General features: G+C 40.4%; 2 protein-coding genes across 2 annotated transcripts in view; both read right to left on the reverse strand.

Moving 5' to 3' along the window:
- Positions 1-9,444, reverse strand: part of CAPSL (calcyphosine like) — a 53,707-nt gene extending 44,263 nt beyond the window's left edge. Inside the window, exons 1-2 of the mRNA XM_074329012.2 lie at positions 9,311-9,444; positions 6,641-6,742 (exon numbers count right to left, since the gene is read on the reverse strand). The gene's annotated coding sequence lies outside the window, so the exon portion shown is untranslated. The remainder of the gene's footprint in view (positions 1-6,640; positions 6,743-9,310) is intronic.
- A 1,512-nt stretch (positions 9,445-10,956) lies between these two features.
- Positions 10,957-12,067, reverse strand: LOC109450178 (UDP-glycosyltransferase 3A1). The gene is given in 3 exon segments (XM_074326737.2): positions 10,957-11,706; positions 11,708-11,918; positions 12,048-12,067. Coding segments are annotated over 3 exon segments (681 nt in total). The 3' UTR covers positions 10,957-11,256.
- Positions 12,068-18,808: the final 6,741 nt, after the last annotated feature.

The following is an 18,808-nucleotide window of genomic DNA, read 5'->3' on the forward strand; positions in this document are numbered from 1 at the left end:
TATCCACTGAGCATTTAGTGTAGATAGGCACACAAAGAATCAATATGTGATCACGTCTGATGGTAATGTAGAAATAGACAAGCAGAAGAATAACTACATAACAAAGGGAAACATAAATGACATATTGAACTTCATTTCAGAATCTTAAAGTTCACCTCCAAATATGTGTATTTTATATGTAAATCCTTAGTGTATGTCACGTTTCAAGCACCACAAAGCTTTACAAATTAAATATTTTGCCTGTGCTTATGATTTCTCACGTGTATGATTCTATGTTGTAATTATGGAAGGACCTCAGGTCTCCCTCACAAAATAAACGTGGATGAGGTCTGAGTCCGGGAACTTGAATCTGATCTTAGGTTGCTCACCATTAGTCCTCTGATTCCCCAGGAAATGGCTCTACTTCTTGTACACACACACTTGCATACCCTCCGTCTTCAAAATTGTACCCGCTCTGTTATTTTGGAAATTAGTATAATGTATTCACATTTTCAATTCTGTTCAAATGCAACACTAATTCATGAATACTAAACTTTATGGTACCCAAATGGAAAGACACGTGTCTTACCCACAGGGACTTTCAATTCAATTTTTAGGACCAATTTGTAAACAACAAACTGCATCTTCTTTGTTTTGATCGATGTATATACACCTACAAAACCACCACTGACAGCAAGATACAAAACATTTCCAAGACCCCATTTGCAGTTCACCCTACCTCAGCCCACAGCCTCATGCGACCACTAATCTGCTTTTTGTCACTACAGATTAGTTTATATTTTCTCGAGTTTTATGTAAATGGAATCACTTCTTTGAGTCTGGCTTCTTTTTCTCAGCATGACCATTTTGAGATTCTTTGATACTGTGGTGTGTATCAGTGGTGTGTCCCTTTATATGGCTGAGCAATAGTCCATTTTATGGATATATCACAGCTTGTTTGTCCATTCACCTCCTGATGGGCATTTAGTTTGTTTTTAGTCTGGGGGCTATTACAAATAAAGCCGCTACGAACATCTGTGTACACCTTTTCAGGTGAATACACGTTTTCATTTAACTTGAGTAAATACCTACAAATGCAATGGCTGGGTCATATGGCAGGTGTACACTTAACTGTTCTGGCAACCACAGAGCAATTGTCCTAAGTGGCTGTACTATTTTACTCTCTCATCGGCATGGAATGTATGAATTCCAGTAGCTCTGTCTCCTTGCCAACTACTGGTATGGTCAGTCTTTTTAACTCTAGTAGATGTGTTGTGATAACTAACTGTGGTTTTACTTCGCATTTCTCTGATAACTAATGTGTTGAGTAGCTTTTCATGTGATTATTGGCCATTTGTGTATCTTCTTTTGCGAAGTGTCTGTTCAAACCTTTTGTCCATTTTTATCCTGGGTTATAAGATGTATTTAGATATTCTAGATATAAATTCTTTGTCTGAAATACCTTCTCCCAGTTTGTGGCTTACATTTTGTTTTCTTACTGTTCTCTTTAAAAGAGTGAAAGTTTTACATTTTGGTAAAGTCCAGTTTTTCAAATGTCTTTGTGATTTGAGCTTTTGTGTTTTGAATAATAAATCTGTGACTACCATAGATTAAAACGACTTTCTTTTAGAACTTCTATAGTTTCATCATTTATATTTAGGTCTACGATACACTTTGAGTTAATTTTTGTGCATGGTGTGATCTAACAGGCAATGTCTTTCTGTGTACATTATTAAATAAAGGTCAAATCCCATTCAGTACAACCTCTTCTCGTGGCTCCAGAGTTCTCTTGTCCACCTTGATGGCTCTATTAGTTTCCTATTGTTGCTTTAACAAATTCCTATAAAGTTAGTGGCTTAAAACAACACCCATTTACTATCTTCTGGCTCTGGCAAGGAAAAGTCCAAAACAGGTCTCCCTGGGATGAAAGCAAGGTGTGGGCAGACCTGCATTCCTTCTATAGGGGACTTCCTAGCAGCTATAGGGGACAAATTGTTTTCTTGTCTTTTCCAGCTTTTAGTAACTTCCTTCATTCCTTGGCTCATGGCCTCTCTTCAACTAGCAATCACATCACTCTGACTTTTCCTTCCATCATCATATTTACTTCTTTACTCTTCTGCCACGTGCTTTTTTTTTTTTTTTTTAGGACTATTTGTAATTACATTGGGCCGACCTGGACAATCCAGTATAATCTCCCCATCTCAAAGTCTTTTTATTAATCACATCTGCAAAGTCTTTTTGCCATATAAGGTAGCATATTCACTGGTTCCAGGGATTAGGACATGACCTATCTTTAGAAGGCATTCTGATCTCTGTACCTCAAACACTCATCTATATGTCACATGCACCCCATCCCCCAAAGTCTCAAACCATCACATTATCAACTCATAGTTCAAAATCTCATTTAAATATTATCAGCTCAAAAGTCCCGGATTATACTACCCAAATAATTTAATCAAGTATCAATGAGAGTCTGGACATAATCCATTCAGGGGGGAAATTTCTCCATCTAAGGACCTATTAACTAGGAAACAAGTTATCTGTTCCCAAGAAACAATAGTGGGACAGTTACTGACATTATCATTATAAATAGGACAAAATGGAGGGAAAAAGTGAGTCTTAAGAAATTTTGACATCCAACTGGGCAAATATTAGATTGTAAGGACAAGAAACAATCCTCTGTGATTTGTCTCTCAGCTTTGTGAGCTTAAATCTCTACCTCTGAACTCACAGCTTTGCCCTTAGTGTTCTTTGTTCTTCATGAAAGAAATCATGAGTTTGAAGTTGAATAGTTTGTCAGCCTGTTCCTTAATTTTGTGGAGTCTGATGGCCTTCTTTCATGTTCCTCTCTCAGTCCATTTTAGTCCAAACTGGCAGTGTTTCTTCTAGTATAAAATTCTCAAGTACCTTGTGGATCTCCTGGGTGTGTCATGGGAATTCATTCCACTAGACAAGAGGCTGCTCCACAGATATTTAAAAATAATTTCATCTCTAATGTTTGACTTCTGCCAACATATCTGAGGGGATCCATGAGCCACACATATAATCCTCAAAGAGCTCTCTGTGAGACTGAATATTCTGACCTTTTAATCCTCCAGGGGCAATAGCAAAAAGTTGTCTAGCCACACCTCTAGTTTTCTCTACAAAAGTAAAGAATTAACTGCTTTCCTGACAGTGAATCCCCTAATTTTAGAATCTTTTGCAATCTGAATAGGCTGAAAATTTCCAAAATCATGAAGTTCTAATTTCCTTCTGTTTAATAGTTCTTCTTACAATTGCTCTCTTTCTTCTCACATTTTATTATAAGCAGCAAGAATCCTTTAATATCTACGTTTCTATCAAAATTCCATTTAGGATGATTTACATGTTGTATAAGACATGTTGACCTTAAACAAATAGACAGCCAGAAATATCTCCAGCAAAATGGGTTTATTCAGGAACACCAAGAATTGCAATTTGGGACATGCAGTTTAATGGCGAACCACATGCCAGTCCAGAGAAACAAAAGAGATGAACACTCCTTTCTGGTTTGGGAAAGGCTGTTATAAAGGAAGAACCATTGGAGGAAACTGAAAGTTTGAAATGAGTGACTTTTCATTAGCTGAGTTAGGCAGTCTCTCATTGGCTGAGTTGTTGCTGGCCGAGGAGGAATCTTTTCTTTCTCCTACTGAGGAAGTAATGTAGTATCACTTTCTGTTGAAACCCAAGCTACTGTCTCTTCCTGTTGGGGTCAGTGGTGTGCATTCAGTGACACATAAGTGTAATTCTCTCTTCTAGCATCCATTTTAAATGATGTTTCTGTTTATTAATTTTAAAAGATAATGTAGATTTTCTCTACTGTGCTCTTCACTTCCTTCTGAGTTCGTAACATCTGTGTTTCTTCTAACAGTCTGTGTGTGGCATCTAGGCTTTTCCTATCATGTCCTCAATATCGTTTTGGCCTCTACCTATAAACCAATTGTGCTTCCAGATTGGTTGGACAGTAGTACTTGTATTAGAAATCTTTATATCTTCAGTGACTAATATCATTGGTTGCCTAAAGTTATAAATAAAGAAACAAGGTGGGAAATGTGTTCAAACCAGGAATTAATAAATGGTCAAATATTTCAATACATTGAAATAGGCATCAGGACAGAAATAATATTATATGTTTTCCTTATTTGCAGACATCTAGCCAAGCTCTACTCCTAAAGTGATGAATGAATATGCTTTCTCAGAGCCTTAAATGCCCATTATTGGGGAATATTGAGAGAAACTCTAGACTCTTAAACCTGAAACCTAAGGATAAAAATGAAGGGACTCATGAACTCCCTGAATTTTATGTAGATTTTAGTGTACATACACTTGTTTAAGGGGTAAAAGGTCTATAGCTTTTAGTAGCTTCTCAAAGTTCATGCGAGTTGCCAAATTATTTTTTAATCTAACTTAATTTAACATTTTAATTAAATTGAATTACAATTTTTAAACTTAGAAATTATTAATACAATACAGCTATTTAATCAGCTCTGCAGTCAAGGCAATTGCAAAAGTTTATAAATATATATGTGTGTATATATATGTATATATATATATATATATATACATATATATAAAGTATATATATATATATGATGTTGAGTGAAGAATACAGAACCTAGTTTAGAAGGTGATTAAAATGGTTTTAAGTAGGAATTCAAACAGGCATTTGTACTCTAAAGTGTTCATAGTAGCATCATTCACAATATCCAAAAGATGGAAAAAACCCTAATGTCCATAAACAGATGAATGGATAAACAAAATGTGGTATATACATACAATGGAATGTTATTCAGTCTTAAAAAGGAAGAAAATTCTGATACATGCTACAATTTGGATGAGCCTTGCAGACATACGAGGCCAGACAATTAAGTTCGAGAAACTCATCCTAGAAAAAGTGCTACATACCTCATTGCTGAATATCACTATGGTCACCTTCCAAGTACTCCCCTTGGGAAGCTGTGCACTGATGTCAGTGACTAGTCCACCCTTAAAGCACTTTTGGAACTCTTTCTGGAATGGCCATCAGAACTTTTGTGGTATTACCATTGAAGTCCTGAATGTCATCAAAATTTCTTCCTTTCAATATTTCCTTTATCTTTAGGTAAAGAAAGAAGTCACTGGGGGCCAGATTAGGTGAATAATGAGGGTGTTCCAATACAGTTATTTGTTCAATGGCTAAAAACTCCCTCACAGACAGTGCCATGTGAGCTGGTGCATTGTCGCAATACAAGAGCCATGAATTGTTGGCAAAAAGTTCAGGTCGTCTAACTTTTTCATGGAGCCTTTTCAGCACTTCTAAATAGTAAACTTGGTGAACTGTTTGTCCAGTTGGTACAAATTCATAATGAATAATCCGTCTGATATCAAAAAAGTTTAGCAACATCATTGCAATAAGTTCGTGAACTTAATTGTCAGACCTCGTTTGTTGAGTTAAATAATCCAGACAGAAAAGGAGAAATATTGTATGATTCCACTTATATGAGCTATCTAGATTAGTCAAATTATAAGAGAAATAAAGTAGAGTAGTGGTTACCCGGGGCTGAGGACAATGGGTAATTGGGTAGTTATTGTTTAATGTATACGGAGTTCCAGTTTGTGATAATAAAAAAGTTCTGGAGATGGATGGTGGTGATGGTTGCACAACAATATGAATGGACTTAAAGTCAATAAATTGTACGCAAAAATGGTTAAAATGGTCAATTTTATATTATGTATATTTTACGAAATAAAACATTTAAAGAAATGTTCACAGAAAGAAAAATATTGTTTTAAAATAATCTGAGCAATAACAAAGCCTGAAGTCACCTTCAAAGTTTTATAATGAATCAGAATTTTGTTCCTCAAAGATGCTGTTTAATATTGGATTTTTTAAAAATCAAAGCCTGAACAATGCTTCAGATTGAGCAAGCTAGGCCTTCCAGTCCTAAATCCATGCAACATGCTTATTAACCTGCCATGTGACCTTGAGGAAACCATTTAAGTTCTCTGGGCTGCTGTTTCCTTCTCTGTCAACAGACAAGAGTTGATACGATTTATGAGCTTATTTTAGCTAAAAATTCTTTGGCTTTAATGAGTCAATTAAGAATTTCCAACATCAGTACTCATAAACTCATAGGCATTCACTGAATTTTCTAAACAACAAGATCATCTCAATGAGAGATTTTCATCATAGTTGCGTAACGAAGAGACTCCCAGAGAAAGCTGTCTTAAATTCGTGAAAGGAGAAAGTAATCTGTTTTGTAGGAAAAGTGATGCTTACCTATTAGCCATCTTACATATGGCTGAAAATTTCTGTTCAACATATTTTCAAGCCACACTATAAAGTAACAGTTTCCAAAATAGTCTGTAATAATGCGTGGAAGTTTGCTTGGAATGGAGTAGATGTCTAGGTAAGGGAGAAAAACACGAGGCTACAGTGTGTGGTGTCCTGGTCGACAGAGCCAATGAGTTCTCCAACACCTTATATAAACACACACACACACACACACACACACACACACACACACACACACACACGAACACCTTTATTCATTCATACAATCCAGTTAGATTTTAAAAACCATTCAAAAAGCCCTTCTATGCAGAAGGCATTGTTGTTCTTTGCCCGTAGTAGAAGATACTAAGAATTAGTGGGAAAAGATACCTGGCATCACTAAATTTGCTGTCTGGTAAAACATGGTGACATTATGACCAGGATCCTGAAGAATCTGAGACACCCAGTCCATCAGTAGATAATGGCTTCCACCTAGGAACAATAAACAACATCATTTTTGTAATGATGAGAATAGAGGTTCTGAGGTTGATGGGATGATAAATCCAGAAGACGAGGGGTAGGGAAACAGAAAGTTGATGGTGAGTAAAAGAGCTGAGCTTCATCAGTCGATCTCTTGCCATCTGAGTAAGCCCCTAGCCCATGCACCCAGAGCCTGCTGGCCCAAGTCCTTTACTTGTGGCAAACTTCCATCAAACTTCCCTCTTGTGACTCGTGGTCTCCTCGCCCTAAGGTACATGTTGCATTGTAGCCAGGGCCTTATAGAGACACCACATCCTAAAGAAATAACTGCACTGGTGGAAATTTTGGCTATGCATGTTAGTGTGAATGCTTCATAATGGCAATCAGTGAGAGCTATTTCTGGAATCCTCTTTGGAAATTTATGTTAGCAGGAGCCAGAAACATGGGAACTTAAAAATGAGTCCAAGAAACAGTCATTGGAGCGAAAGGACATGAAATGAAGCTACCACTTAAAGTTGACGTTCTTGAGATTCAAGGAGTGGCAGGCTGTTTCATGCATTTGGCAGGCCATTTCTCAGGTGGGACCTGAATTTTGCAGAATATCAAAATACCACATTCAGGATAACTGCATTCATAGGGTGGGCCTGCAGGATCCTAGATGTATGAGACACTGAGACACCACCCATCCTAGGGCAATCCTGGGATCCTAAAGAAAGAGAACTTGGGCCTCTGAGGAGATGCAAGTTCCCTCACATCAATGCTTTCTCCTAGAACCAGGTCCAACATGAGGCCTTTGCTTGAAGCTAAGGGTCCCAGCAGCAGAGAAAGATCAGGAGAGAAATTAACACCAAATGCCAGAAGTTTGGAGATGAGGGTTAGAGGAGTGCAGTGCTAGGGAAATACTGTAGCTATTTCTGAGGTTTTTTTATACCCAAACTTGTATAGACTGAAGTCACAGGGGATATATGAAGTACAAATCTCCTACACCCTTTGCTCACATTTTAATCCATGTAAAACCTCAGAACTGGGAAGAAGGGGCTGACCACACATCCATCCAATCATAGAGGGTCTTGCTGAGCCCAAGTGCATTCTGGGGCAGAGCCAGGGCTTCCAGCCCCCCACAAACCCCACCAGCTCCCTTTGGAGTCTGAGGCAGGACAACGTGTACTTTCAAGAAGTGAGGAAGCTGTTTTGCTTCATTGCAACTAACAATCAGAAAGATTTAAAAAATATATATATACATATTTCAAATGGAATGGAGTTACAGGGTTTCTTAAAGAGTGATTTTAAAAACTCCCCACTGCAGCGTGAGTGGCTGGAAGCCAGCGTGAGCTGCTGTGTGCTGCCGTGGGCTGCCAGTGAACTGCTATGAGTGGCCGACCACCGGTGACCGACTGCGGGGGGCGGGGGGGGGGGGGAAGTGCAAAGCTCCTAATACCAGTGTGGGTCAGGGAGCTGTGTCCTACACAACTAGACTGACAAACAATGGCTTGAACCGGAGTGAGGGGGGGAGGAGGGAAAGGGGGGGGAAATTCCCCACTAAAAAAAGGTGTGAGTGGAAGCTGTGGAGAGGATGGTCCTGGGGTAGGAAAGCCTGAGTAAATTTCAGGTGTGTGCCATCAGGGAGGTTTGGTGTGCTCTTGTAAAAGGCACAGCTCTTTCCTGATTCTTAGTTTCCTGCTCAGGAAAACATAGTGGGGCCTGAATTAGGTGATTTATGATCCTTCCAGCATAAAGATTCCCAGATTCATGGAGATATAAAACTGATCTAAGAGATCCCACCCACCATCCATTGGGAAAGCCCCCTTCTATGATGACCTCTTTAACCTGATACATTTCTCCCTTTCATCTTCTATTCACTTTGGTGCAAAAGTAAAGGAAATAAAATCCTGAGGCCACAAAACGCAGAATTAACAGCCGCAGGTGTCCTTCAAACAGTTCAGCAGCAGGGCTGAAGGGCGTGGGGTGGGGGGGACTGGGAGAGATTCAAATATGCAGGGGCCCTCCTCTCCTCAGCCCTGGTGAGATCTCTATGTTTCCTTGGAGGAAAACACTCCACCCTCCTAACTGTCATTTAAATATCTTCCCTGCTCCACCTTGGCTCCTGTGAAAGCTCAGAAAATTAGTGCTGCTGCTTTCAGGACCACCTTTCCCAGACCTCCAAGAGCCTGCAAATGCTGGCCAGTCTCTACTGATAACTGCTGCTCACCCCCCAGAAGCTTAGGGTGAGCCTCTGAATGTCCAGGCTGCTCTCTGGAGGAGGAGGCCCAGGTTCTCCTGCACTGCGGCTGGATCTAACCTTCTGGCCCCATCCCTGCATCAGCGGGGAGTGCCTTCTGAACAGAGAGAGCAAAGGGTATTTCTGTTTTCTCCAGAACTATCTTCTCCATCTCAGGGGCAGTAGAGGCCCATCTCTGGCCCCACAAAAGTGCCTACCTCTTCATCCTCTAGCCTGAGACACAAATCTGCCCAGTCTGGAAAACCACATAGGATGACACTCTGACTAAGTCCTGTTTGCCTGAGCCCTGGCACAGGTTCCCACAACACACCTGTCACTGAATTGTTTGGCCAAACACTCACCCATCAAGGTCCCCGTGAGGATTTTGGCGGCTTCTGAGAACAGGAGCCCAGGCAGAAGGAGGCTGACTAGGAGCAGCGCCCGCTGCGCGGCCATGCTCGCTCCTGTAGAAGCAGCTGACCATACAGCATTGGGCCCCTGCAACCTGCGTCCTGCGCCCTGTGCCACACACAGGGACCTGTGCGCTCTCCGGACAGACAGGCCTGCAGACGGTGAGGCAAAGATGCTGGTGGGAGCTGGGGAAGAGGTTACAGACAGATCCTGCCTGTTTTCTCCCCTGCCTGTCCCCTGTCCCTTCTGCCCCTCCTCCCTTGGTGCATGCCTCATTGGGTATTCTGTCCTCACCCTCCCTAACCAAGGAGAGCGGGAGGGAGGGGTTAGTGACTCTACCCTTAACCCCCCCTGTTTCGGTCATCGCCACACTCTCCCATAGGAAATATTCTGAACCAAGAATGCTTGGCACTTAGGAAATCATGTCAATGACATCTCCACTTTCAAGTGACTGGGACCCATCTCCATTTTCAGGATACTTCCCTGAACTTATGGCATTCCACTTACAGTCTAACTGCTCCAGTTACCTCATACTGGGGGCCCTCTCCAGCCCCAAAATGCCCCAGGTACCTGCTTAAAATATTTGGCAATGTTGCAAGCTTAAGGGACACTAGTCTCTGGAAGCAGCGTCCATTCCCTGAGAGTAGTTTGTTTCCACTCTCTGGGAGCAAATCCCTAAGGGAAATCGACATTGGCCGATCAAACTGCCCTCTGCGTGTGTGTGCATGGAATCACGCTGGGTGGGAGGGGTACACCAGCCAGGACTGGTAGGTTATTCACTGCAAAGAGGTGCCCCCAAGAAGGCCAGTGGGGGGCTAAAACCAGCCCATCTTCACTCACCAAGGCCTGTGCCCTGGCTGGAGGATACATCCTCTAAGAGAAGGCATAGGTTTCGTTGCTCTTGTCTTAATTTGCACAATGGCTCTCCTCACCTTCTGTGGTTGTCTCCGATGGGTGTATGTTTCTTTCTGATTAGGCAGAATAGACATATCCATCCCATTGAATGGAAGGAAGGAGATGAAGAGCTTCAAAGCATAACATTTCATAATTGTCAAGGAATGCTGTTCCTAACGTGTGTGTTCACTACACTGGAACTTTCTGGTTACAGTGGGTTTCAGATTGTCCGTGAGGTCACTGAGTCACAGAGTCACAGATAAAATAAATCATTTAATCCAGTGCCCCCCTGCCTGCCTTCCACATGTGACCAAGGCTCTAATTTCCACCCCTTACCCACTGTCTATTTATTTTCTTTCTGACAACCCCCAAGATTACTTGGAGTAGTAAAAAAAATTCGAGACCCCTAAATTCCTCCACATACAAACATGAATTCAAGATGGATCATAGGCTTAAATGTAAAATCTAAAACTAAAAAGCCTATAGAAAAAGAGAGCGTAGGAGACTATCCTTATCACCTGGAGATAGGCAAAGATTTTTTTTAGATCATAAAAGAAAAAAAGTTGATGAACCAGGCTTCATCAGACATAAATGTTTCTGTTCATCAAAAGACAATAGTAAGAAAACGAATAGGCAACCTGCACACTGAGAACCATATTCAGAATGCATATATCTGATAAAAGATCTTTATCCAGAACAGATAAAGAACTTCTACAAATCTACAATTAAAAGCCAACAACCTAACTAACAATGGGCTAAAGATCAACAGACACTTCATAAAAGAGAATATAAAAATGATTGTTAACACATGAAAAAAATGTTTAACATCAATGGTCATCAAGGAAATGAAAAATTGAAGCTGGAGGTACCATCGCACACTCACCAGAATATCTAAAATTAAAAAGACTGACAACACCCAATGTTGACAAGGATGTGGAGTTCCTGAAACTCTGGGGTGCTGCTGGTGGCAATATAAGATTGTATCATCACCTTGGAGAACCGCTTAGCAATTTCTTTGAAAGATAAACTTGCCTTTACTCTGTGTCTGAGCAATTGCCATCTCTGCACTACCAGCACCATTACAAGGGTGATTCCTCACATCCAAATGGAGTATAAAGGTTTTATTTACTGGAGGTGTTGGTTCAACAGGTTTGGCCATTAAACCTCCATTATAACCAGTGTTAGGAAGGGGGGGGGGGCAGGAAAAATCAAAGGCAAAGTCAGAATTAACAAACCACAGCTCTGTTTTCAGTGAAAGATGAAATGACACTGGCCTGGAGCCTTCTGGGAAATGTTCTCTGATAGTGCTATCAAACTGAGCATTGATATACCATCCCCTCAAGGCAGAAATTAGGCACATCAGAGACTTCTTCACTCAGCCTCTGAAATCCATGTGATCTGTAAGGGAGGAGAGGAATGCTGGTGCCTAAAGCACAGACACAGGCAGCCCCCAAATTCATAACTCCAAATGTGCTCGTAAGGATAGTCACAGATGGCCATCCAAGTTTCTCAGCAATCAGGAAAGCACAGCATTCTACACCATCAACCACCACCAGGCTGGAACTCTCACTCTTTAAGGGGCCTGTGATATCTGTCCTTCTCAACAACTGGCTACACTGAGTTGCATGGAGCTCTTTCATCTTCAAAAGGTTTGTAAATGACTTTCTGCAAGAAGAAAAAAAGTGAGAGATATTCTATATTCACAGAAAGTGTTCATCTGAAAACAACAAAAGAATCTCAGCACCACAAGGTAAAGCCCTTCCGGCCGCAAGCCACCTGTTGTACGGCTCCCACCTGGGCACTTTCTGCTCCATGTACCAGCATTGTTATGACCTCCAAATCCAGCACGCCCTTTCCTTGTGTTTGTCTTTACCATGAGTCTTTCTGATGCTTACAACGTTCCTATTTCTTCCCCTCAATCCTACCCGTCTTTAGATTCTTGTCCTGCTCTGGGAGATGCTACCAGCTATGGCCGCATCTCTCTCTACTGGCCATATGCTGAAGCTCATTTATTGATGCTCTGTACAACCTTCAATTATAAGTTAACTTTGCTCTCACAAGTGCCCATGTAGGACCTGTTTTCTTGGGGATGTAAGCATCTGGATGAGAGGGTCCCAAGAACAGAAGTGGAGGAACAGCTTTTTCTACTGGACAAACTATTCTAAAAGCTGTGTTCTCGTGTCATCTGCCAGTCTCTTGCTTTCAACTATTGGGCCAACAAACGTCTTCACACTCCATTGGCAGGAAATCCTTCAAAACGGTGGTTGTGGCCTGGGTTCCTTTTTAAGGGCCAGCGAATGAGGACTTTGTACTTTTCTCCACCTCTCAGGGCCTCTCCTGTGGGGCAGATTCTTAAAACCCTGGTGAGGATGAATGTCCTGTGTCACCTTTTACTTGAGGTTTTACTTCATTTTATTGGGAATTTATTCACTTCCCTTTTCATAATGTTTAAACATTTCCTACAGTTTATACAGCACTTGACAAATGCGCCAGCTAAGGAATTCTACACGAATGCTTTTAGGACCCAGAGCGTTGGCTGCAAAGTGACATTTCCGTTTCTCAGGCCTGGAGTCTGGCAGCAGGTCCTGAGCTCGCTGGTCGCAATCAGCTGTGCGACCTCCTTTAGCTAAAGTGAAGGCCCAACACTTAGAACCGGAGGAGAGAGGCTGCCCTGCGCCCTCTGGAGGAGATGGGAGGGGGGGAGGGCTGGGGGGGTCTCTACCCTGACTGTATAATTTCTGGGGAGCTTTACAAATATATCTATGCCTGGATTTCAGCATAAATAATTTACATAAGACATTGGAAGGTGGGATGCAGACATACGTATTCTTTCAAAGCTCCTCCGGTAATTATAGTCTACTACACAGGCAGGGTTGAGAATTACTGTTCTAGAGGGAGCGAGAAGGTAAATATGCATTTACCCTAACATAGGAGCACAGGGTATATACCACTATTCACAAATTTTGAAATGGTAAAACTGTATTTAAAATTGGTTCACGAGAAAGAAGAAGATAAATAGAATGAATGAATGTTGGGACGAAAGTTGTTAAAACTGTTTCAATAAAGAAAATCTTTACTGTGAGGATAATTACGGATAATTATTGAAGAACAGAGAGAAGGTGTTTTCTCATCTCAGTAGTGTGCTAGCAGGTCAGGCTTCTTCCAAAAGGACGTGAGATCATGAAAGGAAGATAGATAAATGTGATCAAATGTGCAGTTTGAGCAGATGTTCTCACTGGATCATAAAAACAAACAAACAAACACACCAGACAGCTTGCTGATGGCCAGAAAGAAATAGTGTAAGGAGGCTTCTTGAATACAATGCTCAAATAAGGATAATTGTCCTAATTATATCTGGGACAATATCAAAGGTTCCAATAATGGTAACAAGCTAGTCAAGAAACATGTGACTTATACTTTGGTCTAGTATTTTAATAAATCTTGATCTTTAGATAGTACAATAAATGTTTACTGTGTGGCTACTATGTGCTCCATGCTGTGATAGGTTCCGTGCAGTGAGCAAGGAAAGTATTATAGGACCTTTACCCTTATGAAGCTTCCAGTTTGACAGGGAAAGCAGCTGTTGAACAAATCATTACAATTCGTAAATTAAACATGAACAAGTTTTCTAAGGACTTCAAAAGAAAGAACTAGGCATCGTGAAAGTGTAGAAACAATTGAATTACTCTAGCAGTCAGTCTAGTGATGTCTGTGTGCTATAACAATTTCATATAAACCAGTGGGGATTTTTCAAATGAAGCTTTAAAAAACACTTAAAGTAACACATGGGACAGTTTTGAGAAATTCAAGGCATGCAGTATCAATTTTGGGGAATTAGCCCATGAAAATAGAAACATTAACCTAACATAGGGGAAAGACTTGCAGACACAGTGCTAGGGCCTGTAGGACATGCTCTAAAAGTGTATCTTTCCGGCTCAGTCTAGTTGGAGGAGAGGAGAGCAGAGGGAAGAGCTGGGAGGCAGGGGTTGTTTGTTTTTTCAGTCTTTTTCACTCTCCACTGTCTCTAACACCTACATTGTGTGGCACACCTTTAGTCCCCAACAAATCTTTTTAATGAAAAAGACAAAGCACAAAATCAAGTGCTAAGTCAGTGGATTAGAGTGGAAGAAGTGAGGTAAATAAAACAGGTATTATGCAGGAGGCAGTATTTAAGAAATGCCATGAGTGATGAGTAACATCTTTTACCAGAAATGAGGGAGGAGGAAGGGCCTTCTCATCAACACAGACAAGTGTGATTTTCCTTTCTCTGATTTCATGCTTAAGATGAGTAGTTTCTTGTTATTTTGAGTTTCAGATGAGTGGCATTTCCAGGAGTGAACCTCATGACTTACTCTCGGCAATGCTGAGCGTTGAATCTTAAAGTTCTGCAATGAATGAATCTTAAATGGCCAGGTTCCAGTTCTGTAAAAAAATCAATCTTTGCAAGTGACCCCACCATCAAAAAAATGTATGAGAAAGGAACAGAAGGAAGTAAAATTGAGTTACTGTGACTTTATCCAACAATGAAATCATGAGTTGCCCATCACTGTCTCTGAGTTGGAGAGATTAAAGGCAAAGAGAGAAGGTGGGGAGTCTTTTAAAATTTACATTTAGGGTGAGATTCCCCCCAGTTTCTAAGGATAATATCTCCTCATTCAGGCTTGAAAGCTGAACAGGCTGGGAATGATAACCAGAGTGCCACATCCCCGAGACTATCTGAACTGATTGGTTCAGGGAAGATTGAGATATTGCTCATTCATTCATTCATTCATTCATATTTCTCAAATAATAATTGCTTTATTTTTGTTTAAAAGAAAAAAATTATTACCTTCCAAACAGAGCTCCCTTCAAAAAAGAAATCAAATTTTTTCTTGAATTCTTGTTTATAGTTTTCAGGAGGAAACCAATGGCAATCTGGGATTATTTTCTCCTTCTTTTTAAAATCTAAAAAAAGACAGAAGAGAAAATTGAATGGCACACTGCTAGACATATTAAAAGGAATGCTGATACCCAATTTTAGCCCTTTCCCTTATTTCTCAGAAAATTTTTTTCTCTAAAAACATCTTTATTGAGATATAACTCACATATCATAAATTCACCCTTTAAAAGTGTAGGATTTAGTGGTTTTTAGTAAATCTGCAGAGTTGTACAACCACCATCACAACCAATTTTAGAACATTTCTCATCTTCAAAAGAAATCTCAAATTTATTAGCTGTCAGTCTCATTGTTCTCATACTTTCCTTTAGAACCTTAGATACCACTTTCTGCAGTTCCTTGAATATATAATCACTGATTTAAATTCTTTGTGTAAATCCACTGTCTGGGCTTCTTCATGGACAGTTTCTGTCTACAGCTTTCAGTTGACATATTTTCCCATTTCTTTGCATGTCTCACACTTTTTGTTGTTATTGAAAACTGGACATTCTGAGTAGTACCGTGTTTCCCCGAAAATATTACCTAGCCCGACAATCAGCTCTAATACGTCTTTTGGAGCAAAAATTAATATAGCAAAATAAGACCGGGTCTTATCTAACATAATATAAAACCCAGTCTTCTTTTACTATAAGAACGGGTCTTGTCTAACATAAGACTGGGTCTTATATTCATTTTTGCTCCAAAAGACGCATTAGAGCTGATTGTCCGGCTAGGTCTTATTTTCGGGGAAACGCGGTATGTTGTGGCAAGTCTGGAAACCAGATTTCCTCAACCCTCAGTTTATTATTGTTGCTGATCGTTGTTATTGCTGCTGTTGCTGTTTAGTGACTTTCCTGAACTAATTCTGTAAAATCTATTTTTCTTGTCATGTTTGGGCATGAGAGTCTCTGATCCGTTAGTGGGCATCTCATGGTTAGACAGAGGTTTCCTTCAATGCCTTGCAACTCTGAGTGTCCTAGCCTTTGCCGAGGGGTCCTATGTGTGTGGGTTAGGCACACTTGCAATGCGCTGGCAGCTAGGTTACAGCACTGCCTTAGCCTTCACTTCCTGCTCGTTCAGAGGCTCACGGACGGCCCAAAGGGAGCAATCACGGCTTTCTTGGGTCTTTCTTGAGCCTGTGCACAGCCTTCCATATGCACATGACTTTCTATATTCCCAGGAATATGTCAGAGATTTTCAAAGGCAAGAAGTATCTTCTCAATTAATGTTATAATACTGGGTTAAACGTTCTGTATTTACATTATTTTGACTATCTATGTAAAAATTATTCATTTTTGAGGCAAATAGAATATCATCATTTGGTTTCCATTTGTGTACTCCCCCGCTCCCCAGAATTAATAATTGCCTTATTTTTCATTTGTTTAGGTTTGTTTGTTTTGTTTTGTTTCTGTGCATATTTGTCAGTCTCCCAACTTCCTCCAATATTCTCTCAATACAATTTTCAGTAAACTCAACTTACTGAATTTTTTTTTTCCTCCAGGAGATATTCTTTGTGGATCCTTCCATTGATCGAGTCTGGGGTGACTGCTGGCCAGGCCAACTGCACAGCTGACATCTTACAACAACTCTTCATTACTTTTCTGGTTTGCCAATTCTATTCTGTTTGAGAAACTTAAATTTGTATGAAAAGGAAAGCCTTTGAGACTATTTTACAGCAAAATCTTGTTGCTTTTCTGTGTACATTGCTGCATTGTCAATGCTAAACAGTTTGATGTCATTCTAAGTCCTAGTCATCATTGACATATATGAAAACTTTTAGGTTGCTTTTTATGAATCACTGGTATTCTGAAATTTCATTATGATTTGCCTTGGTGTAGGTCATTTTTTTATTCTTTGTGTGGGGTGCTAGGTGGGACCTTTCAATATGGAGACTCATGTATTTCAATTCTGAAAATTTTCTTGTGTTAGTTCTTTAACAAGTTTCTCCTACAATTTTATTGCTTTCTTTTTCTGGAATTCTTATCGATCAGAAAAACACCTTGATTTAAAGTTCACAAACTACAAACAAGTTTTCAAGCAATATAAACAAAGCAGCATTTTATCAAACTGATCTGGAAATCAGTTTGAAGAGTTTGCCTGGATGGGCTAAAGATACAGGTGAGGGGGTAAGGGATAGAGGAATGCAGAAGATGAGAAGAGCCAAATAGCATTTCAAACTTACTTTTGCTAAAGTCATGGTTTAAGACGGACCTTTAAATAAACACATACCAACACACATATATTTTTTCATTATAATAACTCAGAAGACTAAAATTAAGTTTTGAGAACATTTAACATGTCCAAGGCACTCAAAGCTATCACCTGTGGAGGGAGGGTCCAAACACTACTGCCCAGTATGGAAGCCATTAGTCACATGTGGCTATTCAACATTTGAAATGTGGCTAGTGTGAGTTGTAAAATACACACCAAATTTCAAAGACTTCATATAAACAAATGTGAAATCTCTCATTAACTATTTTTCACATTGTTTACATGTTGAAATGATATTTTGGCTATATTGGGTTAAATAAAATATATTATTAAAATTAATACAACCTGTTTTCTTTTTATCTTTTAATGTGGCTTCTGGAATATTAACAATTACATTATGGGATTTGCATTTGTAGCTCATGTTATATTTCTATTAGACCGCACTAGTACACAGAATAAGAAGATAAGATACCTGAAGTTCATTCTATTGAAGTGAGATCACATCATGCCCGTAATCTTGAAGAATCTGCAATGCCTGGTTCATCAGGAGATAATCGCTTCCCCCTAGAAACAAGGCTTCAGTTTTGTGAGGTCCATGGAGAGAAAAGCCAGAGTGCAAAGGGGAAACAGGGAAATTTCAGAATGAACTCTGACTAGATGGTGAGCAGAAAGAGAGCTTCATTCCTGTCTGTTCCTATTTGGGCAAGTCTGCTCTGGACCGGAGTCCTCATGCAGATTGATTCCTGGCTCTGAGCCCTCACCCCTAACAACCTTCCTCTACAGTTTCCCTGTCCTGTGACTCAGGGGCTCCATGTCAAAGGGATAAGCTTTTGGGGGCTTACAGCTTAAGGCATTCCTCTCCCTAGGAAATAGACTACATTATAATAAGGGTCATGCTCCTTAATTGTGCTCTAAAAACACCAACTGTAGGTGGTCCTATGCATATGGCCCCCCCGTGGTAGACAGCCAGTCAGGGTTATTGATGGGATCCTCCTGTTTGGAAATTTTTGCTATAGTGAAAACCAGAAAGTGGCTAGAAAGTGACTCCAGGAGGCAGTCTTGGGAAGAAGGAGGTGGAACTACCCCCTTAACACTAGGAAGGTCCTTTAAGTGTAAATCCTTTTGGCAGGAGGTACTTATTTTGGACCTGAGCTTGGCTCCATTTTGAAATCAGACATCTCATAACGGATACCTGCAGCCTGCTGTCAAGACCCTGTGGGACCTGATTTGCATTAAGCAATAAGAAAAGATCTACAGAGAGTAGATCCTAGGACTATGGCTCAGGCAAGCTGGGCGTTCTTTCTAGCTTGCTCTCGGCTTCAGAGAAGCCCTCGTGCTTTCCCTAGGGATAGCTTTCTGCAGCCACTTGACAGCTCCAAAAGAAGGAGGGGTCCTCTCTATCCAGCAGCGGCTCCGGTGCACGGGTTCC

The sequence above is a fragment of the Rhinolophus sinicus genome, chromosome 3, assembly GCF_057876585.1.
Source record: "Rhinolophus sinicus isolate RSI-liver-muscle chromosome 3, RSI-T2T, whole genome shotgun sequence".
NCBI classification, from domain to species: domain Eukaryota; kingdom Metazoa; phylum Chordata; class Mammalia; order Chiroptera; family Rhinolophidae; genus Rhinolophus; species Rhinolophus sinicus.